Consider the following 26364-nt stretch of genomic DNA (forward strand, 5'->3'; position numbering starts at 1 on the left):
TCTTTTTACATAGTATGCATTAAGGTTCATTTAAGTCTTTTCATGGCTTGATGACTTGATGGCTCATTTCTTTTTAGTGTTGATTAATATTTCATTGTTTGGTGGTACCAATTTTTTTTTATTCATTCATCTACTGAAGGACAACTTGGTTGTTTCCTTGTTTTGGCAATTATGAGTAAAGCTGCTATAAACTTCACGTGCAGGTTTTTGTGTGAACATGTTTTCAACTCTTTTGGGTAAATCCCAAGGAGCATGATTGCTGGATCAGCTGGTATGCCATTACCTTTTTAGATATTGCCTCTTATTAATAATATGTTAATCTCCTTCTGGTACTGTAATTAGATGTATATATAATATTGTTTGAGGCTGAGTCAAATAGTATATAGTGAGTAAGTTTATTTTCTTGTACAATGTTTTGTGCCTCAAGTTGGTAACTGCTTCACTTTTTTCATTTACTTTGTTTTTAATACCTGTTAATTCTTTATACCATTAACATGCTCTTACTATTGCTTTTAACACAGGGTCAAACCTGTTAATCTATTCATTGAAATTGTTTTTCCTGAGGACTTCGCCCCATTCACTGGTTTAGGGTTAGCTGCTTGCTAGGCCAGGTGTGTAGCTGTCAGTCTGGGTTCTCCCTTCATCATTATTTTGGAAATTCCCATTGCTTCTGTCCTGTTTTGATTTCTTTGTTTCATGGATCCCATTAGTTTGGAGCACATACTTCACAGTTTGCTGAATAAAAAGTCCAGAAGCAATAAATTTTGAGACTTTGCATGTTTGAGAATACCTTTATTCTACATTTTCCTAATTTGTGTATTAAATTCTAAAATGAAAATAAAATATCCTCAGAATTTTGAAGGCATTTCACCATTGCCTTTCAGTATATCACTGAGATTATTGCTAAATTTAGTGCCATTCCGGTTTCTATAATGTAAGCAAACTTATTTTCTTATTTTTTCATTTTTAGAAGTCCTTGGGTTTTTTTGTTGTCTTTGCTATTCTTCAGTTCAATATAACATGCTTGGATAACTAACAGATCTTTTTCAGGTTGGAGACTCGTGTTCTTCAGGCATGGGAAATGTCTTTTTCTTCTTTTTTTGATTGCCAATTTTATTTTTTAAATTCAATTAAATGTAATTTTAACTTTTATTGAATTATTGGGGTTACATTGGTAGTAAAATTATATAGGTTCAGGTGTACAATTCTTTGGTACATAATCTGTATTGTATTGTGTGTTATCACCCGAAGTCAAGACTCCTTTTTCACCATTATTCCCCCTTTACTCTCTTCTACCTTCTCCAACCCCTTTTTCTCTAGCAGTCACCATACTGTTGTTTGTGTCTATGATGTTATTTATTTATTTGCTTAATCCCTTTACCTTTTCACCCAGATCTTCAAGCCCCTCCCTTCTAACAGCTGTCAGTCTGTTTTTTGTATCTGTGAGTTTCTGGGAAATTTCTTTTATTCTTTGTTAATTTCTTTTTTTCTTTTTCACATATTGAAATTGATTGATCATGTAATTTTAGAGGCTTTTCTCTCATAGTGTTTTGTTTTGTTTGTTTGCTTTTCCTGTAGTGGGTCTTGACTTTATCTTACAACTCTGTAATGTTTTATTTTATCACTCTGTGGAAAGTTAACATTGCAGCCTGAGACTGTTATCCTCAGAAAGTTCTACTTGCTAGGTTGTTTCTTGGCTGGTGTCTGGTAACTTGGATTTTGGAAGGGTTCCTAGCATACCTTGATAAAAATGGCTCTCTGTGCTCAAACTGTGCCAGTATGATTTATGCTGAGCACCTGATTTTCATCTGGGTGCCTGGAACTTTGGTATGTGCTAGGCAGCAGGCACCCCGATAAAAACCCTGAGCACTGAGTCTCCAGTGAACTTACCTGGTAGACAATATTTCACATGTATTATCATAATTCATTGCTGGAGGAATTTAGCATGTCTGGTCTTATTCCACTGGGAGGAGACTCTTGGAAGCTTGTATCTTGTTTACTCTGGACCTCACGTCTTTTCCTTTTACTGATTTTGCTTTGTATCCTTTTGTTGTATTAACTCATAGCTGTAACTGTGACTATATGTTGAGTCCTGTGAGTCCTTCTAGCAACGAGTGAACTAGGAGTGGTCTCAGGGACTCATGACACAGTCATATTTATTGATTTTTTACAGAGAGGAAGGGAGACACAGTCATATTTAACTTTTTGAATCTTCTTTACTGGTCTTTATTCACACTTCTCTCTTTTTAAAATAGCATTCTTTAAAGTTTTTCTTAATGTCTTTCAGGATGTATATAATTATGTGAGTGTGAAGTTTTCTTCTCATCGATGCCTGCATTGTTTTCCCCCTCAAAATTAATGTGTGCATATTACTTGGTTCTCTTTCTTTCATGTTAACAAGCCTTCCTTATGCCTGGCTCTCTGATCTCACTTTAAATATTTACCTTTAAATGTGAAAGAATTGGAAGCTTATGTACATGAACTTTATTGTATACTAGAGGCCCAGTGCACGAAGTTTGTGCATAGGGAGAGGTGTCCCCTCAGCCCAGCCTGCACCCTCTCACAATCTGGGACCCCTTGGGGGATGTCTGACTGCCAGTTTACGCCTGATCCCACGGGGATCCCTGTGGGATTGGGCCTAAACTGGCAGTCGGACATCCCTCTCACAGTCCGGGACCGCTGGCTCCTAACTGCTTGCCTGCCTGCCTGCTTGATCGCCCCTAACCATTCTGCCTGCCTGCCTGATCACCCTTAACCACTTGCCTGCCTGCCTGATCTCCCCTAACCACTCGCCTGCCTGCCTGATTGCCCCTAACAGCCTTTGCCTTGGCCTCCGCCTCCACGGCTTTCTCCGGAATGACGTCCAGAAGGTCATTCGGCTGTCTGGTCTAATTAGCATATTATGCTTTTATTATTATAGATGAGTTTGTGATAAGATAGCTTTGTTGTTGAAATCGCTCCAAATGGAGATTAGGCATTCAGTTTATCTGGGAAAGTGCTGCTCAGTTGCTTACTTGGGAAGATATATGTCTGGTTCCAGGATTCTAAGAGCTAGAGGGAGGGAAGAGGCTGGTGGTTTATGGTAAGGGGATTTTCACTCAATTAGGGAGTAATAGGATTATTGTGGAAATACTCTTTTGTGGTTCAAGTTTATAAGATATAGATGAAGGAAATAGTTGTTTGATTTTTCCTCTGAAATCACCAAATTATCTATAGACTAGATGATAGACTAGCAGAAACCAAAGATAATAAAGATGTTGTTTTTAAAGGAGATAGAGTCAGTGTAACACACTATAATCTTACACCATATAACGACATTTTGTTCAGCATCAGACCACATATACAACAGTGGCCCCATATATAACGGAGCAGAATGTCATATAAGAAATGGAAGAATATGTATGTGGCTCAGGAGAAATTTTTCTCCTGTGGGGCTTGGCAATAGGTTCTCACTCACCACACCTCAATTTTGAGTGCACAGAATACTAATCTGTTTCAGCATAGAGGGTTCCAACCCCACCCCCTCCATCTAGCTTGATGGTCTTCAGCGTATATTGCTGTACATTCTTTGTTGAGAACCTAAGATCCTGTATAAGGACACAGCTTCACAAGAGCTACCTTAACAAGTGTTAAGTACCACTGCCACTTTAGTAAAAGCTTTCTATGGTAGTATGGAAATGCATACTACCTGTCTCTGTACTTTGAAAGTATTTTCAGGTTGTAATGATGTAAAGCACCAATAAAGATAAGTTTTATTTTTTCCATCAAATCAATGCTAGAGAGTGTCAGTGGAACTAAAACAAGTTCCAAAGTCAAAATACTGAATTCTAACAGACCCATAGATGCAGAAAATAAGCTGATGGTTACCAAAGGGCAGGAGGATGGGAGTTAGGGGGAAATATTTGCATTAAAATAGTAGGAAATGTGACAATATCCATAATAGTTTAAAACAGTACTGAATCCTCAGTCTCAGTTCTGCACCTTCTCCATGTTAAACACCCTCTTTTTTTTCCAGGAATACCACAAAGTTTCTTAATCTGACCACTCTTCCAACACACAACAACCAAAACCACAGTGCCATGAGAATCCCCTATGTTCTTTTATCTCTCCATCTGGATTTCTTTTTCTTACTGATCCTCAGGCCACCTTTCACGCCCTCTTGACAGTCACCATTACACTTACCTGTGCTTCAACCAGTTTCTCCTCAGTATTTCCAATCAGTGCAGTCCATATCCCTGTTTGTGGAGCAGCTCTGACAGCTTTGAAGTTATAGACAGGAAGCAGGGGAAAACTGTGGGACAGTGTTTATAAAGTCAGCAGTAGTGTACAGTAATGTCCTGCACTTTCACATTCACTCACCACTTATTCAACTTCCAGTTCTGAAAGCTCCATTCATAGTAAGTGCCCTGTATAGGCTTGCCATTTTTTATCTTTTATACTGTATTTTTACTGTACCTTTTTAATATTTAGTAATGTTTAAATACACAAATACTGACCATTGTGTTACCAATACATACAGTATTCAGTACAGTAACTGGCATAGATTTGTAGCTTAGGAGCAATACCAGATAGTCTAAGTGTGTAATAGTCTATGCCAGTGGTCAGCAAACTGCAGCTTGCGAGCCACATGCGGCTCTTTGGCCTCTTGAGTGTGGCTCTTCCACAAAATACCACGTGCGGGCGCGCATGTACAGTGCGATTGAAACTTCGGGGCCCGTGCGCAGAAGTCGGTATTTTGTGGAAAAGCCACACTCAAGGGGCCAAAGAGCCGCATGTGGCTTGCGAGCCGCAATTTGCCAACCACTGGTCTATACCATGTAGGTTTGTATAAGTGCACTCTATGATGTTCTCACAATGATGAAATTGCCTATTGGTGCATTTCTCAGAAGGTAACTCCCTTATTAAGTGATGTGGGACTGTAGTTCATTCTTTTATTGAGCAAGCATTTATTAATTGCCTTTTTAGACTTAACCCCAAGGTTAAAATAGGTTACAAAAAAAGATACCTTATCACTCCCATGGAACTTGCATTTTTGCATGAGTGATGAATATTAAACAGCTTATCATCTGGTTATTTAATTACAGTTATTTTAAGAACTATATAGGAAAAGTAAAGGAGGCTCAGAGAGCATATATGGGAGACCTGCTCTAGGATTCAAGAATGGCATCTTTGGCCCTGGCCCATGTGGCTCAGTGGTAGAGCCTCATCCTAAACACTGGTCTCGAGTTCGATCCCAGTTAAGAGCACATACCTGGGTTGCAGGTTTATTCTCCATGTAGGAGGCAACCAATCGATGTGTGTGTCTCACATTCGTGTTTCTCTCTCTGTCTCTCTCTCCTGCCCTAGCTTCCACTCTCTCTCTAAAAAGGAAAAGAATGGCATCTCTGAAAATATGAATAAGAGTGGGAAGATGAGAGGAGAGTGCAGAGAATGAGACTAAGATTAATTGGGATAATGATAATTGTGAGATTAAATAAGGTATAGAATGTGGTTAGTGCTTGATACTTGTGCTCAATAAGTGTTAAGTGGTAATTATATTATTTATAGGAATCCTCTCTATATAATAAAGAGCCAGGGTCGTAACGACCGATTACAACTGAAGGCTTGACCAGATCGGAAGCCAGTGTTAGGTTGCTGTGGTGACCCAGCACTAACTGGGGTCGCTGCGGGTGCCCCGACCCAGCACTGACTGCCTAGGGGACTGCGGATCAGGCCCAGAGAGAGGCCTGCAGAGAGAGAGGCAGGGTCTGATCCATAGCCTCTGTGGCAGCTGTTGATCAGACCTTGCCTCTCTTTCTCTCTCAGCCTGACCAACAGCCGCGCCTCCATTTCTCTCCAGGCCTCCATCGGGGCTGCTGATCAGCCCCACCTTTCTGATCAGGCCCTGTTGTTAGGCCCAGAGATGCTGACTGGCATAGAAACTGACCAAGTAGAACCAAATTGGCTGGCAGAGGAGGGCAGGTGGTGGCGAGATCAGGCCTGCAGTGGAGGGCTGTTGGGGGCGAGATCAGGCTGGCAGGGGTGGGCATTTGGGGGCAACCAGGCTAGCAGGGGAGGGCAGTTGGGGGCGATTAGGCAGGCAAGCTGAGGCCATTAGGGGCAATCAGGCAGGCAGGCATAGAGGTTAGGGGTGATCAGGCAGGCAGGCAGAGGGGTTAGGGGCAATCATGCAGGCAGGCAGGTGAGTGGTTAGGAGCCAGCGGTCCCAGATTGTGAGAGGGGTGTCCGACCGCCAAGGGGTCCCCTATTGGAGTGGGTGCAGGCTGGGCTGAGGAAACCCCCCTCCATGCACTAATCTACACTAATAAAAGAGAAACATGGTAATTGGCGTACGACCGCTACCCTTTTCATTGGCTAATCAGCGAGATATGCAAATTAACTGTCAGCCAAGATGGCGGCTGGCAGCCAGGCAGCTTGAAACTAACATGAGGCTTGTTTGCCTCAGTGACAGAGGAAACCAACGTTCCCCGCCTGCGGCTGCAGGCCTCTGAGCGGGCAATTTAAGAAACATTGTAACAAATACCGTCGGACTTCAGCCAGCAGATTCACAACATTGTAAGCAAAGGCCAGAAACCTACTTTCAGCCATGGAGGCCTAAGAGTGGAGCCAAGCCTCAAGGTAAAGCTGGCCCAGAATAAAAAAGAAAAAAGAAAAAAAGGAGCGGTTGGGAACTTCAGTCACTCCCAGCCTGAAAACAGCCCTCAGCCCCTCACCCAGACTGGCCAGGCACCCCAGTGGGGACCCCCACCCTGATCCAGGACACCCTTCAGGGCAAACCAGCCGGCCCCACCCATGCACCAGGCCTCTACCCTATATAGTAAAAGGGTAATATGCCTCCCGGCACCGGGATCAGCGTGACGGGGCAGCGCCCAAACCCCCTGATCGCCCTGCGGCTCTGTGTGTGACAGGGGGCGGGGCCCCAACCCCCTGAGCAGCCCTGCTCTGTGCCTGATGGGGGGGGCTCCCCAAACCCCCCCCCCCCCACGGGCCCTGCTCTGTGTGTGACAAGGTAGAGCCATAACCTCCCCATCGGCCCTGCCCTGAGTGTGAGAGTGGCGGCGCCCCAACCCCCTGATCGGCCCTGCTCTGTGGGTGATAGAGGGCGGTGCCCCAACCCCCTGATGGGCCCTTCTCTGTGTGTGACGGGGGCAGCGCCCCAACCCCCTGATTGGCCCTGCTCTGTGCATGACGGGGTGGCGCCGCAACCTCCCCATCGACCCTGCCTTGAGTGTAACAGGGGACGGTGCCCAACCCCCCAATTGGCCCTACCCTGAGCATGACTGAGGGTGGCATCACAACCTCCCAATCTGCCCTGCTCTGTGCATGACGGGGCGGCGCCCCAACTCCCCTATCGGACCTGCTCTGAGCCCGACCAGGGGCTACACCTAGGGATTGGGCCTGCCCTCTGCCACCCGGGAGCAGGCCTAAGCCAGCAGGTCGTTATCTTCCGAGGGGTCCCAGACTGCGAGAGGGTACAGGCCGGGCTGAGGGACCCCCCTCCCCCCGAGTGCACAAATTTTTGTGCACCGGGCCTCTAGTTTCATAATAAAAGTCTAATACGCTAAGTGTCTGATTGAACAGTTGGCCATTCAGCCAATCAAAGCATAATATGCTAATGATATGCTAAGGCCACTCAACCACTCCCTATGATGTGCACTGACCACCAGGAGGCAGATGCTCCAACCAGTAAGTTAGCTTGCTGCTGGGGTCTAGCCAAGCAGGACTGAACAAGACAGGCTGGACACGCCCTGGAGCCCTCATGAAGTCCCTCCCCGGCTGGCCCCGATCGTAAACTGGTGGGGTCCCTTGGCTTGGCCTGCATCCCCTCGCAATTCGGGACCCTTTGGGAGATGTCAGAGAGCTGGTTTCGGCTCTATCCCGCGGGTCAGGCTGAGGGACCCCACTGGTGCGTGAATTCGTGCACTGGGCCTCTAGTACTATAATATTGGATGGTCAAACAGAAGACCTCTAGCATTTAATTTATAAAAATAAAAGTTTTGTGTCAACAGTATGACAAAAATATATCCATGGAATCACATATCACAAAAACAAAATTCTTAGGGTATAGAAATTTTGGTGTTTGAAAAGTATTTTTTGTTTTTTTAAAAGATCATTCTTAACTTCTTCGTAGTTAAATCTGTAGCACCCAGCATAGTACCCGACACAGAGAACCTTCTCAGTCTTCAAAAAAAACCAAACAAGACCCCAAAATCTAAAAGAATACTAGAAATTCTGGGCAATGTAGAGGCTAGGAAGGATTTGCAATTTCAGAATCAGGAAATACTCTACTTTTTTTCTTGCTACTAAGACATTTGTTTGGTGTTGTTTCTTCACTAGAATGAGAGTCTTCTGATTAGAATTTAAACATTATCTTTTATCCATCCTGTAGCCAGCAGGGATCTGTTGGGACAAAATCTTACTTTTCTTCTTGTGGGGGTCTGTGATTGGTGCCCTCTAGCCTTTTCAGCACTTTGACTCACAATGTACTAGTTATCTATTGCAGCAAAACAAATACCTCACAATTTAGCAGCTTAAACAACTGACATTTATTATCTCACAGTTTCTGTGGGTCAGGAAATGTGAGAGTGACTTAGCTGGGTGCCTCTAGTTCAGGGTCTCTCTTGAGGTTACAGTCAAGCTGTTGGCTGGGGTTGCAGGCATCTGAAAGCTTGACTGGGGGAAGGATGCACATCTTAAGTTCACTTGCCTGATTGTTGGCAGGAGGCCTTAGTTCCTTGCCATGTGGACCTCTCCAAAGACCACCTCAGTGTCCTCAAAGCATGGTTCTTGGTTTTCTGTAGAGCAGGTGAAGAGAAATCACAAAACTAGAGAGGGTGATACTGGGAGGGGGGAGAGAGAGAGAGAGAGATTGGGAGGGAGGGACTGGGAGAGATAAATATTGGGAGGGAGGGAGAGAAGACAAGGCAGTCCAAGATGAAAGCCTCTGCCTTTGATAACCTAACCTTGGAGGAGACACATCATCATTTCTGTGGTATTCCAGTAGTTAAGAGTGACCAACCCTGTTGCAGTTGTGGGAGGTGTGAATATCAGGAGGTGTGGCTCATGGGGAGTCATCTTGGAGACTGACTGTACCACACTCCACCAGTGGATCAACTTCTTCTAGCCAGTTGTATTACAAAAATAAACCATTGCTAGATTTTATGGGTAGAGAACAAGGGACTTGTCTGTAAATTAAATTAAGAACCAGGAGACTTTGGGTTTAGAAACAAAATGATTTTGTAGCTTTTGGAGGTACTTTTCTTTAATCCTGAGTTTGAGCATCAGATTTTGGAAAGCTGACATTCCTAAGGGCAGTGCAACTTTCAACCTGTGAATAGGATATATGCTGCCACTTCACTTACAAGTTTATGTGCAACTCAGCCACTATTTCTCCATAGAAATGCTGATGTAAATCCCTCCAAAACCGGTTTAACCTATATGGAATTAGAACTGAACCAGAACTTTTTTAATCTTTTAAAAATTTTGAAGCAATAATAAACTTTTAGAAAAGCTACAAGTAAAGCACAAACCATATTTTCCTGAACCATTTGAGTGTAAGTTGCTAATATGATGTCCTATCACCCCTGAATATTTTACTGTCTTTCCTACAAATTAAAACATGCTACTACATTACATACACTTATGAAAATCAGGAAATTACATTGATACATTACTACTACTATCTAATTCTCAGGCCCCATTAAAGTTTGGTCATTTGTCCTAACAATGTCCTTTATATCAAAAGGATCAAGTCCAAATGCTTTTGAAGACTATACACTTACTTTGTATCACTTACTTATTTTGTAAGTTATCCCTCATTTTGGGCTTACCACATACATTTTTTATAGGAATATCTCAGTTATAATGCTTTGTGTTTTTTTCCCCATTTTATCCTATCAGATGGCACAGTTTAGATCATCCCATTATTGAGAATGCTAACTTTGATCACTTGATTAAGGTGGTAAGACAACTTCTTCTTTGTGAATGAAGTTAACTCTTTTTCCCTTGTAAACACACACATTGTATGGGGGTTTTTAGAACACTAAGTATTCCATTCTCACCAGGCTTTCAGTTTAAGTATTTATTTCTATGAGTACAGACTAAAGGTTTTCTGCTATTCAGTGGATGATAATCTGTTTAATCATTATTTGTTTTCATGTTCAAATTATTCTAGATTTGGCCAGTGAGAGCCTCTTCCATCTGGCTTCTGTGTCCTTTTGACATGCCTTTATCATTCTTTGAGCATGTCCCTTCTTTCTGGAACAACAAAATATTCCAGGCTTCTCAGAACTTTTGTTTTGTCTTTTTTTCTTTTTGTTTTTGATAGAACTTTTGTTTTGTTAGGGCTGGAACTAATAATTTTTCTGAAGAGCCCTGGTTCTTTTTATTGGAGAATGGTAGTTAGAAATCAATATCTGGGGGCTAGATGCACTCATTACTACTAAATTGTCATTGTTTCTAAGTCTTCTCAGTGGACAGAACTAGGGAACGCATGTATTCATATTCCTCTGTGTGTACATGTTATATCAATACTTAATTTTACATCTCTATTGAAAACTGTATGTTTATACCATTTCTAATTTTAGTTCAACACTAGGGGAGTCTTAGTAATTTCCTCCCTTCTTTATTTGTAACTTCTTTCTTCAGCAGTAAGAAACCTGGCTCTGGTTATTCTTAATATATTTACTTATTTGATCAGTCCCCTTTTATGTAACCAACCTGCCATCACTGTCATTTCCCCATTACCACCTACTCCTAAGCACAAATGTCCTCCTCACTCTGCTTAGGCTCCAACACGCCTTGCTATCCCTGAGCCCCCATTTCCAACACTAGTGGATGTTCTTCTTACCTTGCTCAGGCTCATATCCCGTGCTGTCTCTCTGTGTGAACATCCTCCTCATCCTGCTCAGACTTTGTGCTAGAACTTCCCTCTTCCTACCATGCAGAAGCACAACAAAGTCCAGCATCCCTTACTGGGCCCCAGTCTCTTATCTTTTCATCCCACTCATGCGTTGACACCTTCTCTATCCCATTTAGGCTCTGACATCCTTTTTGGCCTGCCCTCCCATGTAGATACCTTTTTTTACTCTGCGTGGATTTCTTTTTTGTTTTTTAATAAGGTATTTTTTTTTATCGACTTCAGAGAGGACAGGAGAGGGAGAGAGAGAGATACATCAATGATGAGAATCATTGATTGGCTGCCTCCTGCACCCCCCTGTTGAGGATTGAGCCCACAACCTGGGCATATGCCCTGACCAGGAATCGAACAATGACCTCCTAGTTCATACATCGATGCACAACGACTGAGCCATGCCAGCTGGGCACCCTTCGTGGATTTCTGATATCTTGTGCCTGGCTTCCCTCTCTATGGGATCCAGTCCTTACCCCATTCATGTGCTGACATTCTTTGCTGGGCTGCCTTCTATATGTGGGTACCCTCTGTATGCTCCATTTTGTCCCCATGAATGCCTTATTCATCCTGCTCATATCCTACATCTCATTTCTAGCCCAAATACACAACCACACCCACACATTAGATGCCATATAAAGTCATATTTCAGTGGTGCAGAGTCCACCTTGGGAAATGTGTTACTAATAACCAATATGAACATTTGATATCTTTTCCTGATTTATGTTATTTGGTAGCTACAGCTGATGTGTCTTTTTTTCCTAGTATGATTTTTTCTATGTGTTTTCCCCCTAATATGATTTTTTCTTAGCCTTTTCTCTCATTAGATGAAAATTTATGTTAAGTGAACTTTAATGTCACCCCTACCCCGTCATGGTCGGAAGGGCCTTTTAGAAACTGGTTAAAATGTACACAGAGCAAAGATTTTAGCTTGTGACCTTTCAAAGAATTTTCTGAGTGCAACTAGAAACAAATTATCCATTGTTCACAGTGCTTTGCTTAATGTTATGCTTTCTCTTGCTAAATCCTCTTATTTGTTGAAATCTTGTATCTTAAGTAGCTAACAGTTTATTAATATAGATTCTCATTAAAAGGAGATTATTTTTCTTTATGTAGTTTAGATCATTTGCATTTCTGCCATAATATACAAAGATTTATGTATGGTAGCATGAAATGTTTAAAAAAGAGCTTAATTTACTTTTTTCCCCAGTTGGGAAAGTAATACATGCCAATTGAAAATAAGAGGAATTCATAAAAGTAAAGAAAAAGAAAAAAGCCCCCCCACAGTTTTCTCAATTACAATTACCCTATCTTTTAAAAATTTTGTGCCTTTTATTTTTTATTTTATTTTATTTTTTTTAAAAATACCCACTCCAGGCATAGTCATTTCCTTGTGCATTATTTTTTTCGAATAGTACTTAATTTTATTTTGGAGAAATGTAGTTATAAAAATGGTCTAATTTTATTTTGTACTTTTAGAATTATTAGTGAAATTGAGCATGTTTTCATATATTTACTAGCCACTCATCTTCTGTGAATTGCTTCATATTTCTTCAACAGTTTTTCCATTGAATAGTTTGATGAATATATAATACAACCTTATGATTTAGTTATGTAAACCTTTTGACTGCTAGTTTTTTCACATTATGTTTTGAAAGACTTTTTAATTTTATTTTTTGTTGTTATCCTCACCTGAAGATATTTTTCTGTTTATTTTTAGGGAGAGTGAAGAGAGAGGGGGAAGACAGAGAGAAACATCAGTGGGAGAGAAACACATCCATTGGTTGCCTCCTGCATGAACCCCAACCAGGGCCTCCCGGCTGGGAGAAGCCTGCAACCACTTTACTTGCCCTCAACTGGAATAGAACCTGGGGACCCTTTGGTCTGCAAGCCAGTGCTCTATCCACTGAGCTAAATTGGCTAGGGCTAAAGACTTTCTTTAAAATTGAAATTTAGAGAGAGAGGAAGGGAAAGGAGGAGAGAGAGAGAAACATCGATTAGCTGCCTCCTGTGTACCCCTACTGAGGATCAAGCCTGCAACCTGGGATGTGCCCTGATGGGAAATTGAACCCACAACCCTTTCAGTGCATGGGATGACTCTCAACCAACTGAGCCACACAGGCCAGGGCTGTGCATTCTTTTACTTCTTGTCTGTTACTTGTCTTTTTGTCAGTGCTATAGTGTATTGCCCCCCCCCCCCTTTATTTTAACAGAACTTAAACATTTTTATGTAGGCAAATATATGTGTATATTTTTTTTCTTTCTGGTTTCTGGGTTTTGTCTTGCTTAGGAAAATCTGCCTTATCTCGATATAATGAAATTATTCTTTGGTATTTTTCCTAATAGTTTTTATGACTTTATTTTTCTTTTCATAGTAGCCCTTGCCACCTCCCACATTTTAAAGTTTGATATAAGTTATTTTTCCAGAGGATAGCCAGTTGATCTGGTAATATGTTACTGACATATCTATTCTTCTACCACTGATTTGAAATATTACCTTTATCATATTAAATTTCTATGTACATACTAATAACTGCTTTATGTCTTTAATTAGTTATGTTTATTATGTATTGGTTTTGTTGTAAGAGCTCAATAGAATGTTTCAGTACCTGATAATACAAGTCTTCTCTTGTTCTTGTTTTTCAAAAATTTCTTTGGTATTCTCACAGATTTATTTTTATTGAACTTCAGAATCAGCTTGCCATTTTGAATACCTGCCTCCCCATCTTCCAATCTATTATAACATCTCACTATTTTTACTCTACTCTTATTAGCTTAACTTGAGCTACCATTTTCTCTTGCCTAAACTATCTTCTAATATACAGCCGCAAGAAGGCTCTTTTTAAAACATAAAAATCAGTTCATGTTACTTCCTTATTTACATCCCTGTTTTTTCTTCTCTTCCTTTCATTATCTATTACTGACTACTCCAGAGCTTAAAACAACCTGTTTTGTGCACAATTTTGCGAGTCAGAAATTTATGACCAGTTCAGCTGATCAAACCAATTAAGTGCTGTTCCTGGCACAGTGTCCCTTCTGCCATATTTTGTTGGTCAGAACAGTCACAAGATCTGCCTAGATGAGGTGGGGGGGGGGGGGGTAGGAGGGGAGAAGGAAAATGAAAAGTAGACTCTGCTTAATGTGGGAATGGCAAGGTCTTATTGCAGGAGAGCATGTTGGATGAGAAATACTGTAACCATACTTAGAAAATATAACCTGCTGCATCATCAAATTCAGAATCTATTCAAAGCTCTTAACATGGCTCGTATGGCTTTCCATGATCTGATTCACACCTGTTTTTTTCTGACCTTTTCTACTATGCTTTCTTCATTTGTTACCTTTGGTTTAGCCACAGGGGCCTCTTAGCTAGGCTTTGAATATGCCACACTCATTTCAACATCAGCTCTGTTTTTTATTTTTTTACCTCCCATCTTCTTCAGATCTTTGCATGGGTCTTCCCATTCTCCTACTTTACTTAGGTGTCCAGAAAGCTTTCCCTGACCACTTTATCTGACAAAATCTTAGTCATTTACTACTTGCTCTGTATAGATTTTTGTGATGTTTATGGGAGCCTGGGGGCCCTGAATACATGCCTGGCTTCTGAATAAGTTGAGAAGTAGAAGAGTAAAGATGGAGACCAAAACATATATGAAATAAAAGTTTTACTGGTCATTGTGATGTTGGAGACCCAAATGAGCCTATTAAATACATCTCAGAATTAGTCAGATTTACCCATTCATTCCCAAGCAGTGTTGCTCACTCTCCTCTGCAGTTGATCAACTCTTGGCATGTTGACATAGGGGAACATTCTTGTACTCTGCAGCAAGCCTGTTCCCAAGAGAAGAGGGTAGAGCTGAGTTGTGCATGCCCAGTTATTTGTCTCGTTTTTTATCTAACTGACTAAAGGGGAGGGGGGTGGCCCTAGCTGGTTTGGCTCAGTGGATAGAGCGTCAGACTGTGGAAAGAGTCCCAGGATCGATTCCGATCAAGGGCACATGCCTGGGTTGCGGGCTTGATCCCCAGGTGGGAGTGTGCAGGAGGCAGCCAATCAATGATTCTCTCATCATTGATGTTTCTATCTTTCTCCCTCTCCCTTCCTCTCTGAAATCAATAAAAATATTTTAAAAATTAAAAAAAAAATAAAGGGGGAGAGGCTGAAAGGAAGGGAATAAAGGAAATGAGAAACAGGATAGATTGAGGTACTGTTTACTAAAAAAGAAAACATAGTAGGAAGATTATAAATTAAATTTTAGGAACACTGAGTTTTGTTTTTTTAAAAAAATATATTTTATTGATTTTTTTATAGAGAGGAAGGGAGACGGATAGAGAGTTAGAAACATCGATGAGAGGGTAACATCGATCAGCTGCCTCCTGCACACCCCCGACTTGGGATGTGCCCGCAACCAAGGCACATGCCCTTGACCGGAATCGAACCCGGGACCCTTGAGTCCGCAGGCCGATGCTTTATCCACTGAGCCAAATTTGTTAGGGTGGAACACTGAGTTTGAAGTGCCTAAAAGATACCTGTGTGGAGATTCCAAGTAAGCATTTGAATAATGCATTTGAAGATAGAGATTTAGTAGTTCTAATAGTTTCCTGTTGCCTGTAACAAACTACTATAAACATAATTCTATCTAATAAAAGACAAAAAGGGTAATTGACTGTACCTTCGCTACGCTTCCCATTGGCTAATCAGGGCGATATGCAAATTAACCGCCAACCGAGATGGCGGCTGGCAGCCACACAGCTGAAGCGAGCAGGAGGCTTGCTTGCTCCAGTGATGGAGGAAGCCAAGGTTCCCCACCTGCCGCAGCCCGGCTCTAAGCTCCAAAAGCAACAAAGTTTCAATTTTAGAAGCTAAACAAACCCCAGATACCTGCTTTCAGCAGGCCGTGGCCTCAGAGCTGGAGCCGGCTCTCAGCTCCAGTGACGGCAACAAAGTTTCAATTATAGAAGGTAAATAAGTCCCCAAATAAAAAAAAAAATAAAAAATGGAGAGGCTGGGAGCTTCAGTTGACGGCCAGCCTGAAAACAGCCCTCAGCCCCTCACCCAGACTTGCCAGGCACCCCAGTGGGGACCCCCACCCTAAAGGGGGTGTGGCCAGCCTGAAAACAGCCATCAATCCGTCATCCAGGCTGGCCAGGCACCCCAGTGGGGACCCCTACCCTGAAGGGGGTGTGACCAGCTGCAAACAGCCATCAGCCCCTCACCCAGGCTGGCCAGGCACCCAAGCGGGACCCCCACCCTGATCCGGGACACCCTTCAGGGCAAACCAGCCGGCCCCCACCCGTGCACCAGGCCTCTGTCCTATATAGTAAAAGGGTAATATGCAAACTGACCCTAACAGCAGAAAGACTGGGAATGACTGATCACTATGACACACTGACCACCAGGGGGCAGACGCTCAATGCAGGAGCTGCCCTCTGGTGGTCAATGCGCTCCCACATGGGGGAGCTCTGCTCAGACACAAGCCAGGCTGATGGCTGCCAGTACAGCGGTGGTGGTGGGAGCCTCTCCTGCCTCCTCAGCAGCCCTAAGGATGTCTGACTGCAGCTTAGGCCTGCTCCCTGCTGGCAAGTGGACATCCCCCGAGGGCTGCCGGGCTGCCAGAGGGATGTCTGATTGCCAGCTTAGGCCCAATCCCCTGGGGAGCAGGCCTAAGCCAGCAGGTGGTCATCCCCCGAGGGGTCCCAGACTGCGAGAGGGTGCAGGCTGGGCTGAGGGACACCCCCCCCCCCCAAGTGCACAAATTTTTGTGCACCGGCCCTCTAGTGGTTTTATTATAAAAGCCCACAAAATTATCTAATGGTTTTTGTGGGTCAGAGATGTGGGCATTGGTTAGCTGGTTCTCTGCTCAGGCTCTTATTAGACTGAACTCAGTGTGTTGGTCAGGGCTTTGAGTTTATTTGAAGCTTGAGTTCCACCTAATCTCATTAGCTGGTAGAATTTAGATTCTTTCCGTTGCAGAACTGAGGCCCTCAGCTTGGAGAGGCCACTTGCTGTTTCCTGCCATGTGACCTTCCCCACAGTAAGGTAGTTTGCTTCTTCGAGGCCAACAGAAAGTATTTTTGTGGCTTTAAATCTCTTATGACTCAGCTGGTTGAGACAGGCTCATTCAAGTAATCTTTCTTTTGATTAACTCAAAGTGAACTGATTAGGGATCTTAATTGCATTTATGAAGTCTCTTATGCCATACAATAGTGTGTGTGTGTGTGTGTGTGTGTGTAGAGAGGAGAGAGAGAGAGAGAAAGAGAGAGAGAGAAAGAGAGAGAGAGAGCGAGAGAGAGATTGAGATTATGAGGACCTGGTTTATGTCATTATGGAGGCTGAGAAATCCCACTATCTGCCATCTGCAAGCTGGAGACCCAGGAAGGTTGGTGATCTAATTCATCAGTCTGAGTCCAAAGGCCTAAGTACTTGGGGAGCTGGTGGATTCTAGTCTGGGGAGTCTGGGTCTGAAGACCTAAGAACCACGATTGCCAGGGCAGAAGGTCAATGTCCTAGCGAAACAGCCTGGTGGAAGGGACTAATTCTTCCTTCCTCTCTGCCTTTTTGTTGTATGTAGGCCCTCAATGGATTGGATGATGCCCACCCACAGTAGGGCGGGGAAAACTGGCTTACTAGGTGCATTTATGCAAATGCTATTATAATCCAGACACACTCTCAGAGACACACATGGAAATAATGAATAATGTTTAGCCAAATACCTATGAACCTTGTAATCCAATCAAGTTTACACATAAAATTAACCATCACAGAGGGATTTGGGGAGATTCACAAGCTACATTACAGCCATTGATGGCTTCTAAAATGCCCCCCCTTTTTGATCTTTCAGATTTTTTCCCCTTTGTAATCTTTATATTTAACATTATGTAATTCTATAGCTTCTGTTCTGCCCCTTCCTCCAAAGTCTAAAAATGACTTCCCTCTTTTATTGAGTACTTCTTTACTCGCGAATTAGTCACTTATTATTAACTGACTTAGGAAACTCAGTCTCTTTCTACCTTTGTTTGCACCAGTTAGAAATGAGAAAGATGGACTGAGCTTTGTTTTTCACAGTGGAACCTTACCAGTGTTCTTGATTAGCATTAGCAGGATCTAATAATTAGATAATAAGTATGTTCATGGTGCTTTCAATACAGAATGCTACTTTGGAACAGAATAGACATGAACTTCTTGGTAATACAACTTAACTCATTCTCAGATAAATGTAAATGTGGTCCCCTTAAAGGATGTATTTTTCTTGAGACTTACCTGTTTGTTGTGCCATTATTTCCTCAACTGTGTACCTGAGAGTGGTTATCTTACCTGAGTTAGCCTAACTCTGTTTATTCCAGGGTATAGTTTGTCCTAATTTTTTAACAACCTGCAGTTGTTTGCAATTATTGACTAGAGCAGTGGTTCTCAACCTTGGCTGCACATTAGAATCACCTGGGAATCTTTTTAAAATCTTGATTTCTGGGCCTCCTCCTCCGGAAATTCTGTTTCTTTGTTACTAATGTTGTGGCCCCACCCAAGAGGTTCTGGGCTGGCAGGAGGTGCTCACTCTTACACCCCTGTCCTTGGTAGCTTGCTTGCCTGCTGCTGCTGTTGTGGCCCCACCCCATAACAAAGAAACAGAATTTCCGGAGGATGAGGCCCAGAAATCAGGATTTTAAAAAGATTCCCAGCTGATTCTAATGTGCAGCCAAGGTTGAGAACCACTGGACTAGAGGTATGGGACATAGATTTTTTTTGGTCTCATGTTCTGTTAGTGCTTGAGTTCAATGTCTAAGAGAAAGGATTGTGTGCATTTTATTGCAAACATTCTCTGAAATAATTTTTAGCTACAAGGAAATAGCTCTATTTCTGTGAGTCATCATTCTTTTTTATGTAGAGCTGGGTAAGGATTTAATTTTGTAGATAGAGTTTATGACTTCCAGAAGGAGAGCTGCAAAAATTGAAATTTCCAACGAATTTTAGATTTGCTATAAATACTGTTATATATAGAAAGTTGGAGCTTAAGATACTAATATAGGTAATTGGTTGATAAAATTTTCCTAAAATCTCATGATTTTCAATGAGGAATAGAGTTCTTTTTAGTCATTTTCAAGTGTAAGCTAACATGTGTTTTCTTTCTTTTTTTTTAAAGCTTCCAATAAAAACAGGACAGCAGAACACACATACCAAAGTCAGTACCGAACACAACAAGGAATGTCTTATCAATATTTCCAAATACAAGTTTTCTTTGGTTATAAGTGGCCTCACTACTATTTTAAAGAATGTTAACAATATGGTGAGTAATTGGGTTACTGTCCCTTTGGGGAGTTTACTTTGGTTTGCTTTTTATTTAAAAATTTGGAGCAGCATATTTTGAAATATGGAAAGTCATTTTTTGTAAACATTTTATTTTGTGGATAAGCACAGATAACCTTTTAACTTTCATTTTAGTTTTTTATTCTTTCCCTTAGATACTTTTCTTATTTGTGACTTTTAAAATTATTTTTCTGAAATTAGGATTGCATATAGATTTTATGTCATATACGAATTGACCATAGTAATCTATTCAGATGTTCTCCTTACCTCCTTATTTGAATATTTACATATAAAATTGTCCCAGTCCTATGTAGATGATAAATTAAATATGACCTTATACTGTCCTAGTGGGTTTGGCTCAGTGGTAGAAACTCAGCTCGTAGACTGAAAGGTTGTGGGTTTGATTTCAGTCAGGGACACGTACATAAGGTGCTGGCTCACAGGTTGATTTGTCTCTTACGTTGATGTATCTCTCTCTGTGTCTCTCCCCCTCCCTTCAACTATGTCTAAAAATCAATGGAAAAAATGTCTTTGGGTGAGGATTAAAAGAAAAAAAATGAACTTATAGTCCTAAAATATAAGATTGTTTTTATGAAAATGTTATTTCCTTCATCCTAGAGCTTGTGACAGATTCTGCAGTAGGTAGAGAACCCATTTTTGAAGTGTTCCCAAATACCTATATCCTCAAATTACTCCAAAAGCTTCTTTTCCCCCCATTTTATAAAATCTGTTCACATTCCATAGACTTCAGGGTACTCGAGCTATTCTCTCTCTGTACATTTGAACATATTTCTCCTGTCTCAGGTGATTCCTTCCTTTCTGTCAATTCCTAACTAAAATTTCCTTCATATTCAGTTCAAATCAATTGATTCGGATATTTCTTGACTAAATTGCAATCGCTCTGATTGTCTTTAGCAGTTACAACCACGATTTGTATTGTTTGTTTTGAACTCTGAAAATGACTTTTGGTTGTAGGTTGTGAAAATTAGTCACATTTTTATAGTCACATCATCTTTGGTGTGTGTGTGTGTGTGTTTTTAAAAAAAGCTCATTAGACAATACTTAAAACTTACAAAATGGATAAACTGGAGTTGTGGAAAATCTTTTGCCTTTCTCTATGGAAGAAAATATTTTTTGAAAAAACGCAGGGCTTTTAATAAATATGTAAAGTGATTTACAGAAATTTATTTAAGATTTTGTGGAGCTCTTTTGTTGCTATGTGTGTGGGGCACAGTGATAGGATTTTACTTATATAATAAGTGGCCATGCTCCCATTTAGATTGAAAATATTTTAATACTTGAAACCTTTTAAAAACAAAAAACACACACCAATATTATGATATTGACATTCATTTAGTTCTTATTGAGTAAATTGAATTGTGGAAACAATAGTTTCTTGTTGGTAAATAGTGTAGTATTAAATTTAAGAATAGTGAATGCTTAAAATTATTTGTAATTGATAGTCTAGTCTTTTTTTTGCTTTAAGAATTTAGACCTTAATTATTTTGTGTCATCAAAGTGTGGTTAAATGCTCCATTCAAGATTCTGTTAAAGATCAGGGTGTATATCTAAATCCTATGTATTTTTAAAGTATATAAACCAGTGTATCTTCTTTTACTGTTACAAGGCTAATGGCAGACTGTAATGAATACCGGCAGTTTTGTTTGCTTGATAATTTATTTTGTGTGAGCATTAGGATAAAATTAGAAATAATAGATTTAAATATAGTATAATTTGGGAGATAAAATGGAAGACTACTGATTTTCGTGATTCTTAGCCTCTGACTTTTCAGATGTGTGCTGATTTGTAGTGGAGAGTAATAACCAACTTTTAGTGTTCTGAATATCTTTTCTCTTAGAGAATATTTGGAGAAGCTGCTGAAAAAAATTTATATCTCTCTCAGTTGATTATATTGGATACACTGGAAAAATGTCTTGCTGGGGTAAGTAAATCTGTTCTTCAGTAGGCAGGTTTTGTGAATTTAAGTTTGAGTTAATCTGATGTACCAAAATATAGGTGTTGACAAGGAGAACTTTTTGGACTCATGGGCTTTTTGTCTAAGACATGCATATGAATTTTTAAAACAGCTGACTAGGTGGCATAAACAAGTTTTCAAGATAAAATCATTTTCTCATCTTTTTAAAAAAATGTATTTTTATTGATTTCAGAGAGGAAGGGAGAAAGAGAGAGAAATAGAAACATCAGTGATGAGAGAGAATCATTGATCGGCTGCCTCCTGCATGCCCCCACTGGGGATCGAGCCTATAACCTGGGCATGTGCCCTGATAGGGAATTGAACCTTGACCTCCTGGTTTTAGGTTGACACTCAACCACTGGGCCACACTGGCTGGGCATTTTCTTATCTTTTATAAATTAAATAGATATTAAGTTTACTTATAAAGTGTTAAACTTGAGCCACATATATCTTGGGTTTTAAAGAAAACATTTTATGGGAAAAAAAAGCCACGATTTGATTTAATTAGTTTTTCAGATATTGTTAGGCCTGTAGCATTGTTTAGTTTTGAAAGGATGTGAGGCAAAAGACTAAGAGTCGTCTTGTTTCCCCTGTATGAATCTGATTTTAATGTTTTTTCAAATCTACATAAAAATGAGCTTAAAAAGTTAAACTGTTACTGATAGATCCTACCTGAAGAACACTTGTTATTTACAAAAATGAACATATAAAATAGAGATACGTGGAGGATTAGTTGAGTACAAGACAGTTCTTACTCAGGTTTCCTCTAAATAGTTATCTCAGTGTATTTCAACCATGACTTAATTGGAATTTTTTCAAGAATCTTCCTGTTGTATAAAACAAAGTATTTCTATATTTCAGTAGCCTTAATTCTTCTGAGAACATGGTAGAAGTTCAAATAAGTAAATAAATTTAATACTTCCATTTAAAAGATCTGGCTATTCAATATGTATTGGAATTAACTTATTTCATATATCCTGTCTTCTTTTGGCACATCATTTGCTTTTATTCAGAATTGCTTTTCTTCCACATATGTTATGGTTATTCTCTCTAGTAAACCTAGATGGAAGGGACTTTGCTATGTGTGGTTGAGAAGATAGGGGATAATCGTAAGTGTTTGGGGAAGGGATACGGTAGTGTTGGAAAACATAATTACATTCACATACACTGTATCCTTAGGGAAGAGAAGTATTTAAGATTATAGGCCACAAAACCCTAAGGATAATGTTTTAAAACTCGTTTATTGCTCTAGCTGGTTTGGCTCAATGGATAGAGCATCGGCCTGTGGAGTAAAGGGTCCCAGGTTCAATTCCGGTCAAGGCCACGTACCTCTCGGTTGCAGGCTCCTTCTTGGCCCAAGCCCTGGTCAGGGCTTGTGCAGGAGGCAACCAATCAATGTGTTTGTCTCACATTGATGTTTCTCTTTGTCTTTCCCTCTCTCTTCCACTCTCTCTAAAAAAAAAGGCAATGGAAAAATATCCTCGAGTGAGGATAAAAAAAAAATAATATTAAGGAACAATTCTCGTTAAAATAACCCCACAAAACTCTTTTATTGATCGTTGGCCATATTCCAAAATTGTAAGAGTGTTTTTAAGTTTTCCACTTAAATTGAGGGTGAGCTAGTTCCGTTTTAGCTTGGTGTTTTTTGTTAATTTATGATATGTTATTGTTCATCCTATATAGTGAAAGGCTAATATGCAAATTGTCTCTCGACCAGGAGTTTGACCAGAGGGTGGGGCCAGCCAGCCAACTGCCTGTGGCCCCTCCCCCTGGCCAGCTCCACCCCCAACCACCCCCCTACCCCAATCAGGGGATGGGGCTGGCCCACCAACTACCTGTGGCCTCTCCCCCCCTGCTGGCCCTGCCTAATCGGCCTTGATGGGTCGGGCCAGCCGGACCCCACCTGTGCACGAATTCATGCACCAGGCCTCTAGTTTATAAAATGAAAGGGCTTTTAAACAGGATGGTGGCCTTGTGGAGGTGGACAATTTTAAAAATAGGAATCACTCTTTGTAGTCTTCTTGTTTTGATTGTATATACCAGTGTATTAGCCACTCTCATGTTTGAATAGGGTGGTTTATTGTCTCTCTTAGTTCTACAGCTTTTCTCTATTAATGTTTGTAATTGAGAGTTAATGGTAAATGTGTTTTGGGGAATGATATTATTGGCCTGCTAATTTGGTACTCTTTGGAGATAGCCTAATGGAAACTCTAGTAACTCTAATTGGGCATGGTAAAACTTATATTATGCACAAAATATATCTTATTTTGCTCTGCTCTACAATTGAAAATGTATAAGATTTTAAAATTAAATTTATAATTAAAAATAATACATTTCACATTATTGAACAATTGTGTTTTGTTAGATTGCCATCAATGATTTTATGGTTGTCTCTTGATTTTCATTTTTAAATCAAAGTAAGTTGAGGAAGTTCGAGATTAACTGAGCTTACAAGTACATGTTTACCTCATAAGTAGTTGAAACATCTAGTGAAAGTGAACAAATACTTACCAATATCTTATAAGTAAGATTTTATAGAATTTGAAGAATCTTAAGTAGTTTTGTTGCTGTATCTATGACCACTATTCAAAAGATTGAACACTTACACAATTTTCATTTGTATATAATTGGAGTTATTTTCAACATCTGTATTGTTTGGTTAGCCTATAAATGAAAAATAGACATTGTAACTCAAATTTTATATTTTTTGTGATATGTATTTATTTACTATCCATATATTTCAGTGTATTTGAATCTGAAAGCACTTGGATTGTAATTACAGAATTGAGCATAGCACACAGTTATATAAGCTTTTGTTCTGTCATCATGCTTGGTATTATCAAAATTGTCATTGATAGATGGATACTAAAGCTGTTAGGTGAAATATTGATATGGAACAGTATATCTGCAGGATAGCTTATCCATTGATTGATTTGTTAAATGTAAAGGAGAGATTTATTTTACAAAATAGAGATTTTGGTGTTAACACTGAAGTTATCAAACTTGGTGTCATTTACAGTGTAATCACTTGGGATTATGTACTCCCAATGTGATATAATTTGAACTGTATTACCTAAAGTGTTTAACCTGAATGATATCAGACCTAGGTTTAGGTTCCACCTTACAGAAAATACAGTAATTACAATAACAAGTTGTCACATTTTGTAAGGCAACTGGCCCACTTTTTAAAAAAATGTCAATGTTATAGAAAATAAAGATGATGTATATGGAGGGAGATAGTTTTAGAGTAAAGAAACTAAAGGAAGATCAACCAGAGGACTTATATCAGTGATGGCGAACCTTTTGAGCTCGGCGTGTCAGTATTTTGAAAAACCCTAACTTAACTCTGGTGCCTAGTGACATATAGAAATTTTTTGATATTTGCAACCATAGTAAAACAAAGACTTATATTTTTGATATTTATTTTACATATTTAAATGCCATTTAACAAAGAAAAATCAACCAAAAAAATGAGTTCACGTGTCACCTCTGACACGCGTGTCATAGGTTCGCCATCACTGACTTATATGCATGCATATAGGCCTAACCAATGGACACAGACAACGGGGGTGAGGGCATAAGTGGGGGGGATGAGGGGTAGTATGTAATAACTTAATCGATAAAGAAATTAAAAAAAAAAACTAAAGGAACATAATCATGTTACAATCTATGAACCTCTTTTGAAGCAATGAAAAGTCATTTTGGGGGTTGTTAGGGAAATTTGATTACAGATTGGGTGTTAGCTGATACAAGGGAATTGTTTATTTTTCCTTGATGTTATGATTGATTGAAATTATATTGGAGAATGTCCTTATTTTTAAGAGATGCTGGAGTATGTAGGGCTGAAGTATTATGTTTATAACTTTGAAATGGATTAACCAAAAGAAAGTTATTTGTAATAAATAATATTTATCTGTTTTGGTCAATCTACTCAAAGGCAGGTGTGATGGCCCATCCAGAAAATTATTTGGATGTTGAGACACATGACACATTCACTCACTAAGGAACATGAATAATGTTTATTTAGAACTCACAACAAACTGAGGATTCCCAGGAGCGGAGGACTCCTGTAGGGATTTGATAAATGGGACAGGCAGGAGTGGGTGTGGGGGGCTGAGGAAGATGGATGGATGGGGGCTGGACTTTTATTGTGATTAAAGAGGCGAAAGATGGAACCATCCTCTTTATTAGACTGACTGTATATATAGCAAACATGATGAAATGTAAACAATTATTGAATCTAATTAGGTGATGAGTGTATATAAGGGTGTTAGTTATTCTATTTCAACTCATGTATTTGAAAATTTTCATAATAGAAAATATTTACATGTGAATTTAAGGAAGTTTTAGAATTGTGATTATTTCTATTTTAGCAACCAAAGGACACAATGAGATTAGATGAAACAATGCTGGTCAAACAGTTGCTGCCAGAAATCTGCCATTTTCTTCACACCTGTCGTGAAGGAAACCAACATGCAGCTGAACTTCGGAATTCTGCCTCTGGAGTTTTATTTTCTCTCAGCTGCAACAACTTCAATGCAGTCTTTAGTCGCATTTCTACCAGGTTAGTGTGTAAATCTACATAGGACTATTGTAAGTAATACACATTTTAGAAGTTTTTCTTATCGTCTGCATAAAAATTAAAAGTTGACAGAAATGAGTTTGACCTCAGCTTTTGTAGAAATTTTATGCATTGATTTCTTTGAAATTTTTATTACTGTGATAGTGGTGTGTACAATTAAATATGAGTACTGTTACAAAAATCAAAAGTCTAAATTTTAGGAAATGTTACCCATGACCATGCTTTTTTTCCCTTTGAACACTAGGAATGAATTTTTGACTTTTTAACATATTATTTCTTCAAATGAAATTAACCAGATAGAATAATTGATGAGTAGTCAGAATTCTAATGATCTCACAGCTCTACTCCTTATCACAAGAGCCTAAGTTATAAAACAAACAAACAAACAAACCCCTAAACCAAAATGTCTCAAAAATATGGAAGCACAAGGAAGAGAATAATTGTCAAGTAGAAACCTCCAGAAAGTGGTCTGTGTTTTAACTTTACAAACTGCAGAAATTTCCATTTGTTGAGCATTTGCAGAATGCTGTTTTAGCCTCATAGTATCTTTGAAATGTATGTGGTAACTCCTCATTTTACAGGTAAGCAAACTAATACCCAAA

At 39.9% G+C, this 26364-nt stretch overlaps 1 protein-coding gene across 2 annotated transcripts in view; it reads left to right on the plus strand.

Moving 5' to 3' along the window:
• Window positions 1-26364, plus strand: part of NF1 (neurofibromin 1) — a 238183-nt gene that overhangs the window by 31236 nt on the left and 180583 nt on the right. For both annotated transcript variants that reach the window (XM_081109596.1, XM_081109597.1), the window contains exons 2-4: window positions 19042-19185; window positions 21064-21147; window positions 25554-25744. In XM_081109596.1, the coding sequence (XP_080965722.1) occupies window positions 19042-19185; window positions 21064-21147; window positions 25554-25744 (419 nt within the window). The remainder of the gene's footprint in view (window positions 1-19041; window positions 19186-21063; window positions 21148-25553; window positions 25745-26364) is intronic.

This window comes from Myotis nattereri (assembly GCF_964212035.1).
Source record: "Myotis nattereri genome assembly, chromosome: 16".
In the NCBI taxonomy this organism is placed as follows: Eukaryota; Metazoa; Chordata; class Mammalia; order Chiroptera; family Vespertilionidae; genus Myotis; species Myotis nattereri.